The sequence below is a fragment of the Salvelinus fontinalis genome, chromosome 7, assembly GCF_029448725.1.
Source record: "Salvelinus fontinalis isolate EN_2023a chromosome 7, ASM2944872v1, whole genome shotgun sequence".
Classification (NCBI taxonomy): domain Eukaryota; kingdom Metazoa; phylum Chordata; class Actinopteri; order Salmoniformes; family Salmonidae; genus Salvelinus; species Salvelinus fontinalis.
In genome coordinates, this window is record NC_074671.1 from 3,082,150 (window position 1) to 3,095,236 (window position 13,087).

A 13,087-nucleotide genomic window follows, 5' to 3' on the forward strand; every position below is an offset into this window, starting at 1 on the left:
ATTTGTGCCCCTGTGAACATGTCATTTAAAACTGTTACTTTTAGTATGATAGTTATTTCAATATAATACCTCATATAGGCTTATCATGCTTTACTAAATGCCTAGTCCTCTATTTAACTGTGTGTTGTTAATGAAAATGGTATACACAGGTAATCACGAAGCAGTCATTTCGATGTCCAGTCATATTTAGACAGTAGGCTATGAGAAACAAAAATATTGGAAGACAATAATTGGTTGTATTTTTTTATGCTTTAATATAGTACGAAATGTAACCAAACATTTTGTGTAGACTAAATTCTACATAAGAGCGTATTTCTCCATAAATCCCGATCATTTCTAACGTTACCCTTTACATGCGGATAAATATGGAAAATTGAACTATATACATGTAGGTAATACTGCCTTGACATTATCAAGGTAATGGACAAATAGTTTTTAAAAAATCTTTTATCACGTACATAAACAGATTGACACGGAGTTTCAGGCTTTCACTACACGATTTATCGACATGACATTAAATAACAGCAATGGTAAGTACTCTGCTACTCCAACTGGACCGTAGACGGAATGTTGCACCAAATACAAAAGCACATACATAGACTAATAGTCGGTAAGGTCGACGTCATAGTGGAGACGGAAGTTATACTGAGTAATTCACATTGGGTACACATCAACTACGACATTCTGTTCAATCAAACACTATTCATCGCAATATTATTGTTAAAACCATCTCATTTTCCATATATCTAGGGACCACATTTCCACAAATGCCCTTAAAACTGTGATATAACTATTTACAAAATAAAATATTACATGTTTGAACTGTGAATTTTTTTTATGTACAAAAAAGAAAATCAGGCCACGAACCGCAGATAGCATGCAATGAGATCTCTTGCGTGCAGTCTTTCAAAAAAGAGCCGGGGGGAAGAAATTGTAAAAAAAAAACTTTAACTTGGTAGCTGGCCGTGCACCTTGTCCATGCATCTCTCTGTCTCTCTCTCTGTAGCCATTAACAAACCATTTTGGCTTCCTCGTATTTTTCTCTGTCCACGCATTATAGACTGACTTTCAAAGTCTTTGATTCCAAGCAGTCCTATTTCTGCAGTCTTTGTGAAAATATTTTACACGTACCATTCATTAAAATTTGACGACAGCGTGGTGTGGTGACTGGTCGTGTGGTGTACTGTCGATGCTGCCGGTGATATGGAACTGGAATTCTGGTTCTCTGTGGACGGGGACACGATGGTGGGCGGCGTGGACGACTCGTACCCGGAACTGGCCGCTGGTGACGGTTGGGGTCCTTGCGTGGTGGCCTCGTGAACCTGCGAGACAGAGCGAAAAATATGTTTAAAACAACATAATTTTATTTTTTTACATTTGACAGTGTGCCTGTGTATTATTCATACGTTGCCATGCTTTACGGTAATATAAAGGCTCCAGCTCGATTCGCCACAGCGAGAAGAAAATAAATCGGCTAATTATATATATACATGTTAATGATAATCCATTTTTAATAAATAAACCAAGATCATAAATTAAAATGCATGATGCACTATTTTGGATATGAATACAACATGAAAGGCTTTATAAAAACACAACAGCAATTTAGTTCTACTGCATCATATGTTCATATTTGCTGGAATGTATACGCAGTATTTTCCTTCTCAACAATATCCAATATATGGACTTATTTATAGCACGCTAAATATACAGAACAATTTAAAGAAGCCACGGAATAAAATAAAAGTGTAAGTTAATAATATGTACCTTCATGTGTTTCCGCAGAGAGCTTGGATGTGTGTAGGACTTGTCGCATTGCTTGCAGAGATAAGGCTTGTCAGACGTATGGACGTGCATGTGTTTCTTCCGGTCGCTGCTGTTCGCAAACCGCCTGTCGCAGCCCTCAAACTCACACTTGAAAGGTTTTTCACCTAAAAACAATTGACACGAATTAAACATTTTACACACGGAGAAAATGAATGATATGATACATTTTAATTTAACATGAACATTTCAGAGTTTCAGCTGTCATGTGGTCCAAGCACATTGTAAAAAGATAACCTTATTTTCAGTATCTATGATTTGTTTCATGTGTGTAGGCCTAAATATTTACACACACATTTTGTTGTGTTCTCATGTTTACTTGGACCACTACGATAAACAATACGCAACAGCATGCCAACTATTTCACAAACCTATTGCATTATATTCATTTAGAAAGTTTCAAAATACGATTAATAAAGTTAGACTGTATATATAATTTAATACATGCATTCAAAATGATTGCACTTTTTTTTGTGTGTGTAAAAACATAACCAAAACATTGAAGTTCGTCGGCTACTCTAGCCTGTTACACAGTCAAATATGTCTTACACTTAATAACAGTTCATCGTTTTTGGAGCGGAAATTGTGATCATGCTTTTTGAGTCGGGAAAAAAAATATGTTAGATTTCTTACCAGTGTGTGTCCTTTTGTGGATCTTCAGGTTTTCCGATCGGGCAAACACTTTTCCACACCCGGGGAAGGGACATGGGAATGGTTTCTCTCCGGTGTGCACTCTGATATGATTTACCAGTTTGTATTTGGCTTTGAATGGTTTTCCTTCTCGGACGCACTCTTCCCAAAAGCAAATGTGGTTCGACTGCTCCGGTCCCCCAACATGCTCCACTGTCAGGTGGGTCACAAGCTCGTGCATCGTGCTGAACGTTTTGTTGCAAGCCTTTTTGGGGTTCGACAACTGTTCGGGCTCGACCCACTTACAGATGAGCTCCTGTTTGATGGGCTGCCTCATGTATCGGAAGAAGGCCCCTGCCCCGTGGTGAGCCGCCATGTTCATGTTCATAGGACCATAGCCATGCAGCTGGGACGAGGCGTAGTGGTCGGATCGGGGGCTCGTAACGTGGCCGTACTGGTCAGCCCGGCCGTACATGTCCCCGGTAAAGCCAAGGCGCATCTGGCTGTTGACGACATTTGATGATGCATGACTTGCGGCTTGCTCGTGGAGTCCCGGGAAGAGCAGGTGCCCCGCGGCATCAGAGTGTCCATGTGGCCCTGCAAAACTTCCCGCTGCCGAGGCGAACAGGCTGTGCTGCGCGCTGGTGGCATCCCCGAAGCCCCGGTTTCTGAAGAGAAAGTCCCGGGTGGAGTTGAATGCTGCGGTGGAGTAGGAGCTGACGTGCGTCGGGTGGTGGTGATGACCCAGGGCGGCAGCAGCGTAGCCGGGAGCCTGGGAGGAGAACGCCGTCTGGCCGGAGCCCAGGTCATGGGAGCTGTGGTTGATTTTAAAAGCTCCCATCCCGTCTGCGAACGGATTTATCCCCAAAGCCACTTCTCTTTCTGTGACTTCGCCTGTTGAGTGATGCCTCGAGGAGCCGAACGTAGTGACTCCTATGGTGGGGTACTGGGGTCCTGCATCCAGAAGCATCTTCCGTCAGTCTACAACTCAATGAGGCGACTGAGAGCAGAAATATAAAATCACGAACAGTTATTCTCTCACTCCTATACCTCTCTCGCTTTCTCTCTTTCTGCAAAAAAAAGTCTCTCTCGGACCTTACAGAGGAGTACAAACTCCAATCCACCGTTTTTCTATGTACCTAAAACAAGAGTGGAATTTTACCCCACACTAATTCTCATCCGATGCACACGCAAATCATGTACAATATTGTCTTTTGCGGTTTCTCTTCCTGTGGCGAAACTTTCACCTCCCCAGTCAGGCGGCGAGCTTCAGACTGATAGTCGCAATCATTCCTGCAGATAAATGAATTGAAAAGACAACACAGTCCACCCCTGATGAATGGAGAGGAAGGGGGGCCCAAACATGTGACCCGGTACTCAGACGATCATTGGAGGAGGCCCTATCCCCCTACTAACATGCACCCATCAAATAACAATCCGCGTGCCGAGGCCCCTCTCCTATTGGTCCGTGTGCATCATCAATCCCAGGTATTGTGAGATTGCTGACTGTGGTTTTGGTTAAACGGCTGAATAACACAAGAAAGAAAGTTGAGAGAAATTAAAGCTACAATAGACGGTGTGAAAATGTAGACAGTCGTCGGCTATTCAGTCACACTAGACACTGCTAAAAGTCAAAATACATGTTCCTCTGCAACTAATGCATAGCAACAACTTTCCATACTAAAACACACTTTTTGTTAGGGGAGGGGGGGGGGACAAATGCTGATGTAGAGCATGGCTATTCGGTTGCATACCAAGAAGTCGATTTGTCGCTGAATGTTGTTGAGAGACTGGGGAGGCATTATTCCACACACTCTTTTTTTGTCGTTGATCCGGGATATTTGTTTGATTTCATAGGACACACGTTGAGGGCATGGCGATGTCTTTGTTGATTTCCATGGCAATCTTTGGATCAAGTCAAATTTCCGGAGGATGAAAGGGAACGGAAAAGACGACTCGACTCCATTTCCCCCTCTCTATTCAAGTCGTTTAGGGAGTGGAGGCTGCAGGAATACATACCGCAAGGGAATATTACGGTTTACTACAAAACAACCAAATCGTCAATATGCGACTGTCACAACCACATTAAAATAGTACTAATAATAGACGAATAACAAAGACAAATTATCCTACAAGTACCACAATTCAGTTATTTTACTTTTTATTTGTCAGTTCAAATAGGCTATAGGTCTATCTTGAAAAAACTATCCAATTGTAATGTTGAAAAGCACTGCAAGTAGCCTAACAATCCCAGGTAGGTTTACTCATCACTCCGTGTGCACCAGCTCCTCTTTTATAAAGATATCCTCGAGTTTGACACTTCGTGTGTTGCCATTTACACATCAGGTGTGACCATGGAAATATCTACAGATGGAGGACCTTAATCTGATCACTCTGTTGCAGGAGAACGTCTACAGATGGAGGATCTTAATCTGATCACTCTGTTACAGGAGAACGTCTACAGATGGAGGATCTTAATCTGATCACTCTGTTGCAGGAGAACGTCTACAGGTGGAGGATCTTAATCTGATCACTCTGTTGCAGGAGAACGTCTACAGATGGAGGATCTTAATCTGATCACTCTGTTACAGGAGAAAGTCTACAGATGGAGGATCTTAATCTGATCATTCTGTTGCAGGAGAACGTCTACAGGTGGAGGATCTTAATCTGATCACTCTGTTGCAGGAGAACGTCTACAGATGGAGGATCTTAATCTGATCACTCTGTTACAGGAGAAAGTCTACAGATGGAGGATCTTAATCTGATCACTCTGTTGCAGGAGAACGTCTACAGATGGAGGATCTTAATCTGATCAGTCTCTTACAGGAGAACGTCTACAGATGGAGGATCTTAATCTGATCACTCTGTTGCAGGAGAACGTCTACAGGTGGAGGATCTTAATCTGATCACTCTATTGCAGGAGAACATTTACAGATGGAGGATCTTAATCTGATCATTCTGTTGCAGGAGAACGTCTACAGATGGAGGATCTTAATCTGATCACTCTGTTGAAGGAGAACGTTTACAGATGGAGGATCTTAATCTGATCATTCTGTTGCAGGAGAACGTCTACAGATGGAGGATCTTAATCTGATCACTCTGTTGCAGGAGAACGTCTAAAGATGGAGGATCTTAATCTGATCACTCTGTTGCAGGAGAACGTCTACAGATGGAGGATCTTAATCTGATCACTCTGTTACAGGAGAACGTCTACAGATGGAGGATCTTAATCTGATCAGTCTGTTGCAGGAGAACGTCTACAGATGGAGGATCTTAATCTGATCACTCTGTTGCAGGAGAATGTCTACAGGTGGAGGATCTTAATCTGATCACTCTCTTGCAGGAGAACGTCTACAGATGGAGGATCTTAATCTGATCACTCTGTTGCAGGAGAACATTTACAGATGGAGGATCTTAATCTGATCATTCTGTTGCAGGAGAACGTCTACAGATGGAGGATCTTAATCTGATCACTCTGTTGCAGGAGAACATTTACAGATGGAGGATCTTAATCTTATCATTCTGTTGCAGAAGAACTTTCTTGCAATGAATAACTTTTAAAACTTGTAGTGTGTTTGAGGTTTAAACAGGCTTCTGAAGTTTGTGATTTTCCCTCATGTAAAAATGTATCAACCCCTACACAAATGTCAATTAATTATAATTCACATAATAATTCACATTTCCTTTTGCTGCAGAATTATGTTCCTGCTGTAGCAACCTGGCTCAAATTAGGATCATACACATGTAGGGCCCAGGCTGTAGTTATCTGTGAACTCTGTTCTGCGTCCCCACCACTCTATCTCTCTGTCTCTGTCTCTCTCTACATTCCATGTCCGTTTTTGCAACAGCCTCGTAAAGGGAACATCAGCAGTCAGGACTCCCTTCTGGCATGATCATTCTCACCTAAATGCTTTCCCAAAAAGCACACAAAAAGTTATCATCACAAAGACATTTAATAATGAGTTATCTTGAAGGACATTTATGATGATAACTCACGCACTGGTGATTGTTGAAAACTAAACTTTGGTCACGTTGTATGTTGGCCGACTAGTAAAAGCTTACTGCATCACCATAGCCAGACTGTATATATGTGTACAACGTTGTGGGTTACCGAAGTTATCAAGTGGGATTTGCGGCTCTCGCTCCAGGAACCTCCGGCTGCTCTGGTTCAAAGCCGCATGAACAGACGTGCCATACGAACCATTAAAATATCATTTTGACTGCACGTTTCTGCTTCATACATTCTCCAACTCATTCCAGAGAGGCCAAGGGGAAGATAACATTATCCATAGTTCTCTTTTTCCATAGAAGTTTTATCAAGTTTTTTTTTTTTTAAGTAGACTACTACAACACAAAAACACACACACATCTGGAAGGCCCTTGGCTTCAACAGGTGGAAAACGGTCAAGATGGAACGTGTTTCGACGTGACTTTAAATAGGGAAGAAATAAATACCGTTGGGGTTCAACAGGGGTCTGGGAATCATCAAATACAACAACAGAAGGCAAAACATCTTTATAGTTGAATCTGTTTGTTTATTTTGCTCTGATTTATCTGTCATCAGAAGGATCCGGTGAATGACGCACGCATTGTCGACTGATTATTTGTTGGGAATGGAGATTTTACATCAAGGTGACCAATGATCTGGATAATGATATATCCATTATGGGTGGTAGGCCTCTAATTTAATTTATATTATGGTCGATAGGACAGGCTACAGGGCATTTCTTGTGTTCGTAACATAACGTAATAGTGATGTAACATAACGTAATAGTGATGTAGTGATGTAACATAACGTAATAGTGATGTAACATAACGTAATAGTGATGTAACATAACGTAATAGTGATGTAACATAACGTAATAGTGATGTAACATAACGTAATAGTGATGTAACATAACGTAATAGTGATGTAACATAACGTAATAGGGATGTTATTAAGTCGTAGCATCATGCGGTGTCTTACAACGGACATTAAATGCGTTAAAATAGGCCTTTTCTGAAATACATTGAGTTTGGATAGGCAATCTAATTCTGATTGGTGAAAGGCACATACCTCGTGTTGTTTGTAACGAAAAATATGTACAGTTTATGCATATAGCATATAGCATACACATACACACATATATATATATATATATATATATATATATTTATTTATACAGTGTATTATTTTCCCTTTATACATATTTTTGCCTTTACATATACAAAACAACTCAATTAGCCTAGCGATTACGCGTTTTGTCAATTGCTGCAATATGATCTGGTCTTGGTCCCTATATTTGCATTCTTTCTTGTGGTTTACAAGAGGGCGCAGCTTGGACCAGAAAAAGCTCTTCCAAGGCATATGCATGACTGCAGTGTGTTCCTGAGCTGCCTCTCTCTCTCTCTCTCTCTCTCTCTCTCTCTCTGCAGACTACAGCTGCGACCGTGCACTAGGCACCTGGAGCAGAGGCCATTTCATAAACATTGCCAGGATCACACATATTTCACATTATATTTTACTTATTTATGACGTGTTTAACGTGGCTTTGTCACCAAATGACTTTGACAAGTCAATCCTGGATATGATTCTCCAGAGACGTGCAATCACTGCCGTTAGGCTATCTCTATCAGTATGTACAATGGTAGCCTGTGCGTAATATGCCAACGGTCGCATCACTTTTACCCCCCTACAAATAATACATTTCGGTTTTACGTTTTTGGTGTAAAGAATTAAGTTAAGCACATGGCCTACTACACATGGCCAATTGATATCAATTGAATTACTGTTGACCACATAACATTGAGGGAATGGTCACCAATACTAACATAAATAAATATGTGACCCATTCACTTACATATGGAATTTTCTTGTTTTAGAATGTTGCATTTCACATGAAATATGTTGTTTCGGTAACTAATCAAGTCTGCAGGAGATGTACTCACATAGATAGTTGGCACATGTTTGGTCTGCGGCATTTTCAGCAGTGTGCAATGGTGGGTACGCTAGTGCAACATTGTATCACTTCGTGCATGAAATGTTTTAGACGTGCCTAAAATAAAATTTACACCAAAACGTTTTTTTGCAATATATTGTGGTTGTAATGACCACGTTATTTACATACTAACAGAATATTTTACACTTTTTTTTTTTTTAAACTGATGAACGAATTCATTCCACATTGAGAATGGACATTACTTTTGTTCAACAGCCCAATGAGACCGATGCATGGATACAACCCGACCTGGGTCTAACCCTATTGAGGCGATGGTCACTTAGTCGTCAAATATTGGCATGACACACTGTCAAAATAAATGACGGCTTTACTGCCTCTGCACTACCCATGGCTCTCTGAGACAACAACCCAGTGATTGACTACTATGGGCACGTTATAATCCGACCAAATAGTTAAACATATTCTACATGCGATATTTGACATGGATCTAATGGCAACGGTTTGACCTCCCTTTGGGTCAATTCACAGAACAATTCCTATTTGTCTCCCCGACTGATTTGATTAAGATAAAAGGGCCCATGCAATTTAGATTGAGGTTACGAATATGTGGATTAATATGCATGGATTTACCAAATGTTAAAGTTGAATGAAAAGAACATATGCAAGGCCTTAGCCTAACCCTAACCCTAAAACAACAGTTTTACAGGCTATAATTAGGTTACAAATATAAATAGTCGCCTGATAAATAGATGTGAACAGAAAAATAAAGTTGATTAAAAAGTGCTATTGATATCATATCGCAACTCAATGTCTTCATTATGTAGTTGAACATATTAGGCCTAATATAATGACAACACACAATATAGCATCACAAATAGCAGAGATGAGCGGAATGTTTTAAAAATATTTTATATAACACATATGGAGCTTCAGGCGCTCCAATACGCGTTGGTTTCTGAATCAATGTCTTAAGAGAGAGGAGAGAAAAAACGTTATTAACAATTAAATCGCATCGTCTAATATAAATACAAAGACAAATAAATGCGAAATATGTTTTGTGATTTATGGTATAGTCTAGCGGTATGGTTTGATAGCAGGGAATAATCAACAAGATTCACTTTTATGTTTTCGACAACCGTTTCCTTCAACAGCAGACGTCCCGTTCCCTCTCAGGGTATCATTCTAAAGTATAAACTCATATTTTAGCAAGTATTATTTTGGGCTTAAATCTCTACCGCTCTTGTACCGTTCTGTGCCGTTCATCGGGCGCCACCTCCCGTGCCCCTGATCCGCTTCAGTTCTGGGTCTCAATCCGACAGGGCTCGTGAGCAAAATTACCCCGGATCATAACAACAGGTCAGTTCCATTACTTTTTCCTGGGACAATGGACGGCGTCGCCTCTATTCACTAATACACAGAAACCGATCCCGCGACGAGGAGGAGGACGACGCGCAACGAGCGAGGAGGGGTGGTGGTGCGGTGCGGACGAACAAGCGAGCGGGTGGGAGGACGTGTCAAATATGTTTCTTTATTTTACCGGATCATTTTTGGCCATTGAGAGAACTCCGAACCGCGTAAAAAACTCCAAAAGGCGGAAAATTGCTTTTGAGAAAGGGACTTGTCTATGTTCGAAAATATATCCGGTATTTTGATGCACACATTTTCCGACTCTGCATAAATTTTATGAATTTCAATTACATATTTTCGTAAAATATGCACCGAAATGAAGATATCTCTCTATTGATTATCAGCTATAACCTTAGAGGCTCCACGTTGCATTATTGTCATGTGTACTGTAGGCTAGGTGTTCATTAGGCTACATTGGGTATATTGCACTTCCATAACTCTTAGTCACTCAGTAGTAAAATATGACAGTTATAGTTTTGGTGTAACGGTTTAACTTTTGGAGATTAGTTTAAAGTACAATAACCTTTGCATAACAACAAAACATTATTTTATTTTTTTGCCTGAGGCTCGGCGCAGGCGCTCTGCCTGCTTGCTGTCGCTAAAACATTTTTTTTTTGTTCACATTGGAGACTGTCACAAGTGACGTCAATCACGGGGCTCTGACCAATTAGAAGGCGGGGTGATTGTTTAGCTCCACGGGCTGCAGCGCCTACCATGAATCTCTATTCACTATCAACGCGTCCTGCTGCTGCCGGCCAACCGAATGGGATTCCATGCAGCCACTGAGATAGAATCACAACTTTCCAACTTTTTTAATATATGTTTTAGTTTGTTTTTCTATATTTTTCATTGCAATTAAAATATATTTGTCATCATTGTTATTTTGCCTGCTGTCAAGTTATTCTAGAATTAGGAGTAATGAACATGAATGCTTTGGGAAGCCCTGTGATGGACCCTACGATTTCCAAACGGAACACGGCGCTGAGATTAGTTGACTTGGTAGGGGCGCACCACCATCACCATCATCACCACCATACCCCTCAGAGCGTGACAGGCTTCCCGGGGTTCAGCAGCCATCCCCACTCAATGGCTCACTCGCACCCTGGGGAGATTACTGCGGAACCCCGCCTGGGGCCGAGTCCATTCGGGCCAGAACACATGGGGCACTCCGCGGCCCTCAAAATCAGCCCAGCCCATCATTACCCACACCACCATCACCACCACAATCATCATATGGCAGGCCACAGTGAAGTGGTCTCCAGTCAAACGGGATCTTTTGGCCCGGTGCAGGCGGCGACCGTCCCTTATTCCATGTCCCACACGGCCCAGACGTTATCCGCAGCCGCAGGTAGGGATTTCCTCATTCGGAGAGATCTGACAGCTCAAGCCATGCCGGTACTGACCGACCAGAGCTCCGGTTCAACCTCTCATCACGGAATGTTTGTCTCAACAACAGGTAGCTATCCGGGACACTACGGCCATCACCCTGATGCTGGTAGCCATGCCCTCTTCTCCGGACTCCACCATGAGCAGTCATCTAGCGGAGCACCAGGTGGCCAAGCCATGAATGGACAAATAAGGTTAGGAATACCTAGCGAAATGTACGTTAGGTCTGATCACTTGAGTCAAGTGGCGAGCTCCAGGGCTGATCCGTTCTCCGCCTCGACATTACATGGCTACGGCGGTCTGAACCACCTGAACATGAACCTCGGAGCCCAGCATCACGGATCCGGTGCATTCTTCCGCTACATGAGGCAACCGATAAAGCAAGAACTCATCTGCAAGTGGCACGAACCGGAACTGTCGCCGAAGAAACTCTGCTCGAAAACTTACAGCACGATGCACGAGCTGGTAACTCATGTGACGGTGGAGCACGTCGGTGGCCCGGAGATGGCGAACCATATCTGCTTCTGGGAAGAATGTCCCAGAGAAGGAAAACCTTTTAAAGCAAAGTACAAACTTGTAAATCATATCAGAGTACACACCGGAGAGAAACCATTTCCATGTCCCTTCCCCGGCTGTGGAAAAGTATTTGCTCGATCGGAGAATCTGAAGATTCACAAGAGGACTCACACAGGTCAGTGACTTTATTTCCGTTTCAGAGACATCGGTAAAGGTTGCCTCCTCCAGCATTGAGAAACGTTACGATTTGAATTTATGGACTTCTATCATTCATGTTTTGAACCCCATTCTACACTAGCGCTCAGTTCACATTTCTATTTGAAATTGCGTATAAATTAAATATAGTTATTTTGAGAATCTATGCTGTACAGCAGCCACAGCGTAAAACAAAAAGGAGAACAATATTATTTAAAATGTCATTGAACCAATTACCAAATCCCTGAAAGCAGTATTTATTTGATAATTATATCGATATATATATATATATTTGTTTTATTCTTTCTAAATGTGATATTTGGATCATGGCATTTCAAAGAAACAATTTTTAAGCTACCAAAACGTTGGCATGACATTGAGCCTGATTAGCCTAAACATTAGTCAATAGTGTATTGTTGGACAAACACATTTCCGATGTGTTTGTTGTGAGTTGCTCCAGTGGGCCAGCGCTCGACAGAGATAATGCTAGGGGGATTACGGCGGGACAGTTCTCTCACTCAGCGGTTTGATGTGTGCCAAAACATGCCGTCGGAAGAGAGACTGAGGCCCACGCGGTCTGTCCAACTGTTGCGTTGCCTGCAGCAGGGTCAAGTCTAGATGTTACACAGTTCATGTCAAATTGACGACGAAAGTTGAAAATGTTTAGCATTTTTAGCTAAACCTCTTCCTAACATTAACTTCGAATTATCCTAATCTGCTGCGTACAATTTCCTAACCTGCTACGAAAAGGTATAAACTGTACTCTCAAAACCCTGCTACAGGGACATGGAACCAAGCATATCAGATAGAACGTACTTACTTACTTTTCTGAAGTGTCGTGTTTCGCCCTAGAATGTACTAGAAGCCTACTGGTTTCAGAATGCAGTTGGTAGTAAGTATCCTGGAGCGGAAATACATTCTGATCTTGTATTGGACCTTTTTGTCTGGAGTGTGAGACCCTTTTCTAATTCCACCGCCGTGCATAACCCCTGGATGTATCATTTAATACTTTGATTTGTCAACGAGACTCTCTGTATAATGTTTGGTATTCTGTTGAGCCTAGAACTGAATGGTCCGGTAGAATAATACTTATATTTATTTAAGATATATGGCTCATTTGGTTATGCATGGCGCATGCGCTGCCAAGGTTATGGGTTCGATTCCCCGGCCACCCATACGCAAAATGTATG

At 41.8% G+C, this 13,087-nt stretch overlaps 2 protein-coding genes across 3 annotated transcripts in view; one reads left to right on the top strand and one right to left on the bottom strand.

Moving 5' to 3' along the window:
• Window positions 1-230: 230 nt before the first annotated feature.
• Window positions 231-5,014, bottom strand: zic1 (zic family member 1 (odd-paired homolog, Drosophila)). Its single transcript, XM_055928173.1, has 3 exons — window positions 2,458-5,014; window positions 1,768-1,931; window positions 231-1,322 (listed from the first exon to the last, which is right to left on the bottom strand). The coding sequence occupies exons 1-3, from the start codon at window positions 3,422-3,424 to the stop codon at window positions 1,122-1,124; spliced, it is 1,332 nt and encodes a 443-aa protein (XP_055784148.1). The 5' UTR covers window positions 3,425-5,014; the 3' UTR covers window positions 231-1,121.
• A 4,507-nt stretch (window positions 5,015-9,521) lies between these two features.
• Window positions 9,522-13,087, top strand: part of zic4 (zic family member 4) — a 13,743-nt gene continuing 10,177 nt past the window's right edge. The window contains exons 1-2 of one of the 2 annotated variants that reach the window (XM_055928172.1): window positions 9,522-11,148; window positions 11,257-11,877. In XM_055928172.1, coding sequence (XP_055784147.1) covers window positions 10,719-11,148; window positions 11,257-11,877 — 1,051 coding nt within the window. In that variant the 5' untranslated portion in view covers window positions 9,522-10,718. Of the gene's footprint in view, window positions 11,878-13,087 lie in introns of both variants that reach the window. The other variant, XM_055928171.1, reaches the window with a different exon arrangement.

What these genes read in the sequence shown, in the direction of transcription:
- zic1 (XM_055928173.1), bottom strand. Translation starts at nt 3,424, where the DNA reads ATGCTTCTGGATGCAGGACCCCAGTACCCCACCATAGGAGTCACTACG. An exon ending in CCACAAAAGGACACACACTG is followed by an intron (nt 1,932 to 2,457) that starts GTAAGAAATCTA and finishes AATTGTTTTTAG; the next exon opens with GTGAAAAACCTTTCAAGTGT. An exon ending in CTCTGCGGAAACACATGAAG is followed by an intron (nt 1,323 to 1,767) that starts GTACATATTATT and finishes TCTGTCTCGCAG; the next exon opens with GTTCACGAGGCCACCACGCA.